The following is a 4974-nucleotide window of genomic DNA, read 5'->3' as shown; positions in this document are numbered from 1 at the left end:
GTGTGCCTGCCTCAGCGTCCGAGTACGATCAACATAGGCCTTCAGTGCCCTTACTGGACACAATGTATGAAGATCCGCTCCCTCTTGGCAAGATGGATCAGGTTGGAATGTTTCCATTTCAATAGCCTGATTCACTGTCTGAGGGCTTACCACTTTAGGGAGGAAGAACGGGTTCGGCCACAGGGACACCCCTGTATATTCTGCTCTCCACCTCAAGCACTCGCTGCTCACAGACAGTGCGTGTAGCTCGCTCACCCTCTTGGCAGAGCAAATGGCCAAAAGGAATGCAGTCTTGTGTGACAGAAACTTAAAATCTGACTGTTCCAGTGGTTCGTATGGGGCTGTAGCTAAGGACCTCAACACCAAAGGTAGGTCCCATGATGGAGCCCGTAAACTCCTGCCTGGGCGCAGACGGTTAGCACCTTTCAGAAACTGGGACACTATGGGGTGCTTCCCTACCGAAAGACCCCCCAGTGTGTCATGGAAAGTAGAAATAGCCGCAGTGTAGCCCCTCAGGGTGCTAGCTGCCCTACCTGCATCCAGCAGCGACTGGAGGAAGTCAAGTACCAAAGCCACCGGGCAGGTGACGGGATCTGCCCCTTTATGGTGGCACCATGATGAGAACAACTTCCACCTTTGCTTGTAATTGTAGCGTGTGGAGGGTGCTCTAGCATTATCTATGGTCTCCCGAACAGCGTCACTCAGGTCATGAGAGACGGACTGAGAAGGGGCCAAGCCCACAGCTGCATAACAGCTGGCTTGGGATACCAAATTTTTCCTCCCGCCTGGGACAGAAGGTCCGCCCTGAGTGGCAAGGGCCAAGGTCGGCCGTGAACCAGGCGAAGGAGGGCCGGAAACCAATGTCTCCCCGGCCACCGTGGGGCTACCAACAGAACCTTGTAGTGCCCCCGGTTGATTCTGTCCAACACATGAGGAATCAATGGTAGTGGGGGAAAGGCGTACAGTAACCCCTTCGGCCACTCGTGAGACAGAGCATCCAGGCCCAGAGGACCGCCTGGAGGCCTCAGGGAAAACCACAGCTGGCAATGGGCTGTCTCCTTGGATGCGAACAGATCTACCTGAGCCATGCCAAATTGAGTCGACAAACTCGCCACCACCTCTGGGTGTAGTCTCCATTCCCCCGGGAGAGGCCCCGATCTGGAGAGGAGGTCTGCAGCCCGATTCAGCACCCCTGGTACATAGACAGCCTTTAGCGAGGCCAGACGTGGAAAAGCCCAAGGCAGAAGCCTCTGTGCAACCTTGAGGCAACGCAGAGACTTCGTGCCTCCTTGATGATTGACATGGTAAACTGCGGCAGAGCTGTCCGACTTCACCAGGACATGCCTGCCGCGTATAAATGGGAGAAAGGCCCTGAGAGCCAGATGCACAGCCCTCAGCTCGAGCACATTGATGTGTTCGGTGTCCCATGGAGGTTTCCAAACACCTCTCGCCATTCTGCCCTCCCAGACTGCTCCCCAGCCTGTCATGGAGGCATCTGTGGACACCAAAGTCCTCCTTGAAGGCAGATTGCCCAAGGGTACACCTTGTGTGAGCAACTTGTGGTCCCTCCATGGGCTCAGAGCTCTCTGACATGACTGAGTCACTCTGAGCTTCACATGCCTGTCCCTCCGTGGATGGAGGTTGAACGCATTCAGCCACCGCTGTAGGGGCCGAGCCCTGAGCAGGCCCAGCGGAATCACCAACACTGCTGCTGATATCAACCCCAGCAGTCTCTGAAAGTGAACCAACTGTAGGCGTTTGCCCAGTCGGAAGATACGCAAGACCGTTAGGATTCTCGCAACCCTCTGAGGGGTAAGGGACGCCTTCATCATAAGTGAGTTCAGGCAAAGTCCCAAGAATACTGTTTCCTGCCTCGGTTCGAGGTTGCTTTTCTTTAAGTTCACCCTGAAACCAAGGGATTGGACATGAGCTAAGACCCTCCCGGTATGCTGCATGACCTGTTCGCGAGATGAAGCGCAGACCAGCCAGTCGTCCAGGTATGGCAGGATCTTTAAGCCTGCCCTCTGGAGTGGTGACAGAGCGGCTGCTACCACTCGAGTGAAAACTCTCGGAGAAAGGGAGAGACCAAACGGAAGGACCTTGAACTCGTAAGCTTGCCCTTGAAATGCGAACCGTAGAAACTGCCAATGTGCCCGACAAATGGGGACGTGGAAGTACGCGTCTTTTAGATCGATAGTGGTGAACCATTCCCCTTGCTCTATCGACTCTAGAATGTGCCGTGTGTGCAGCATTCTGAACGGCAGAACCTTTATGTAAGTATTTAGGCGCCGGAGGTCCAGGATGGGACGTATCCCACCATCCTTTTTGGGAACAAGGAAATATGTTGAATAAAAGCCAGCTTGCTGTTCGCTGGGCCTTACCTTCGCAATTACTTTCTTCTGAAGGAGGATTGCAATCTCCTCGGACAGAACTTTTGCCTGGACTGGGTCCTTGACCAACGTCATCTGGACCCTGGAAAAAGGTGGGGGCCGCCGCCGAAATTGAATTCTGTAACCCCTTGCAACAGTAGCCACTACCCAGGGGTCTGAGACTTCCTTCTCCCAGCTGTCCAGGCGTAGCTGGGAGTGAACCTTGGCGGCTGCCCCACCACTCCTATGCAGAGGCCCCTTGGGTCCCTGGACCCTTGGGGGGGCGTCTCCTTTGAGGAGCCCCTCTTGCTGTAGGCCGGGGCTGAAACCCTTGATGCTGCAGTCGCAGTCTTCCTGCAGCATCACCCGAACCTTGTGCACCTGAGCCCTGGCGCCTGCCACGCATCCAGGGCTCTGGATGACCCCAGGCAGCCTGGAATTGGTGCTGCTGGCCCGTTGGTCTCTGCCTCGTCGCTGCAGGCCGACTGAATGTGCGCTGCACGCTCTCTCGAGTACGCAGAGTCTGTTCAGCTTTCTCCAAGACACTCTGGGAGTCAGAGTGAAAGACTCTACCCGGTACCACCGGCATGTTGGTAAGCTCCTTCCTGATGTTCTCGGGGAGGGTTGTCTGAGCTAGCCAGATCTGTCTGCGGGCCATCATGGCTGACGACATAGCGGAACCGATGTCACGAGTAAGCTGAGAGTGTGTGGACAGGGCCGCATCTATCAGGTTTCTGGTGTCCTGATCACCCGCACTAGCGGTCCTTCTGAGCGCTGCTAACAAGAGAGCGAGTGCATTTCCTGCACGCGCCGCGCGGGCGGCTGCATTATAGGACCTACAAACCAAGTGGTCTGTCTTCTTGCACTCCTTACGAGGACAGTGTGGATTAGTGGTCACCCTATCTGGGCCTAGAGGGGTTAAAGCTGCCATTTCCCTCTCTACAGGCGGCATATCGCCCAAACCCGACTCATGGGGGTACTGTGCCTTGGCTAGCCTCCTGCACCCCGAATTAAACTGAGGGGCGCTACCAGGATTATTCCATGACCTCCTTAACATCTGACAATAATCCTCGGCTGCAGGAATAGTCACTGAGGGACGAGACTGCGAGATGCCAGCCCAGACTCCCTCCGATGAGCTAGGGGTTTCAGTTGGACTTGAAAGGCCCATAATCTTAGCCGCACTCAAAACCTTTGAAAACACATCACTGGGAACAGAATCGCCAGTACCATCGTCTACGGACGCAGACTCACCTGTGTGAGATAGGCTAAGGCAATGTGACTCTTCAGCAATCTCTGGGTGACCCTCGTCCTCCAAGAGAGAAACCTGAGCATAAAGTGATATAGCATCAGGGTGATCTGTCTGATGTTCTTCATATGCCGGCAAGTCCCTAGGGGAGATCCCCTCCGAACAAGCCGCAGTCAGTGGAGCTGCTCTCTGAGCTTCCATTCTACTCACCCTGTCTGCCAGACCACGAATGGCGGCCAGGATTTGACACTGAGTAACCTCCTGCCCCCCTGCCCCATCTACAGGTGGGGCTGGACTCTGCAGTGGCGGAGAGTTAGTCTCTGTGGCACGTTTTTTTCCATGCCCCTGGGACTGCCCCTGTTTACGCTTGCGGGAGCGGTTTTCCGTGCGACGCTCTCGTTCCCTACTAGGGGGAGCAGCTGCCGCAGTGTGTTGGGAATGCCCCTCAAGCCTAGCCCTTCGGGCCCTTTCCTCCAGAGGCAGATCAATGGCTGCTGGACATGGGCAATCAACGTCATCCATTAAATGCGCCATGCCCAAACAAGACGGACACTCACGGTGACCGTCGCGAATGTCCATGGCTGCCCCACAGAACCGACAAGTCTGGGGAGCCATAATAGTACCAATTAACCCCTCCTGCTGCGAACAGTAGTCAATGGGGATATATGCTCACTGGCTCAAAGGTATAAACAAAAATACTGCTCATAAGAACTAAAAATCACCCCTTTCCTGTACGCGGACGTACAAGGGGGAACAAATAACCAAACCCACCTACTGCGCACAGAGGTTTAAGGGAAAAATGAAAACGCCCTTTAAAACACAAGGGGAATGCAAGACAAAATCCTTGGCTAAATAAAATATGCCAAAGAGGGATTCGAACCCCGGCCTACCGCGGTAAGAGCGGCCGCTCTACCGGGTGAGCTATAACACTCAGTGGGCCATTTATCGGCGCGCCACTATTTAAATAAAGAACACCACTCGTGTACGCACGTGTATGAAGAGTGAAACAGAAAACTTAATTTGCGAAACAGCTGAAAGCAGTAACTCTGCAACTGCTTCCAAGGGGAGAATAAGCAAAGCTACTCACCCAAACGCCAACTTACGCAAAAACGCCAAACAGGCTATGGAGTAATCAGCCGCAGGTGATATCATTTATCTTACCTGCAACAACAGAGAGTTACATACAGAACTCACGGGAAAAACCACAGAAATCCTCAGGGACACAAGGCACCTGCACACTAAAGTGACGGATTATTGGCTTCCCGACATACTTACCGGTCTCCGATGAGGCGAGAAAGGCAAAGAGGAAGAGGCATGGTTTTCCGGTTGCTTTATAACCTACGGCCAGCCTCTTAAGGT

General features: G+C 54.2%; 1 protein-coding gene across 1 annotated transcript; it reads right to left on the bottom strand.

The window, feature by feature from the left end:
* Window positions 1-383: 383 nt before the first annotated feature.
* LOC119494940 lies at window positions 384-4230 on the bottom strand. Its single transcript, XM_037781181.1, has 2 exons — window positions 2943-4230; window positions 384-2764 (listed from the first exon to the last, which is right to left on the bottom strand). Exons 1-2 carry the CDS (start codon window positions 4228-4230, stop codon window positions 702-704), a joined length of 3351 nt encoding a protein of 1116 aa, XP_037637109.1. The 3' UTR covers window positions 384-701.
* Between the last annotated feature and the right edge of the window lie 744 nt (window positions 4231-4974).

This window comes from Sebastes umbrosus, chromosome 9, assembly GCF_015220745.1.
Source record: "Sebastes umbrosus isolate fSebUmb1 chromosome 9, fSebUmb1.pri, whole genome shotgun sequence".
NCBI classification, from domain to species: domain Eukaryota; kingdom Metazoa; phylum Chordata; class Actinopteri; order Perciformes; family Sebastidae; genus Sebastes; species Sebastes umbrosus.
Note: the sequence above shows the minus strand (reverse complement) of the source record. Positions and strands in the feature narration are given on the sequence as shown.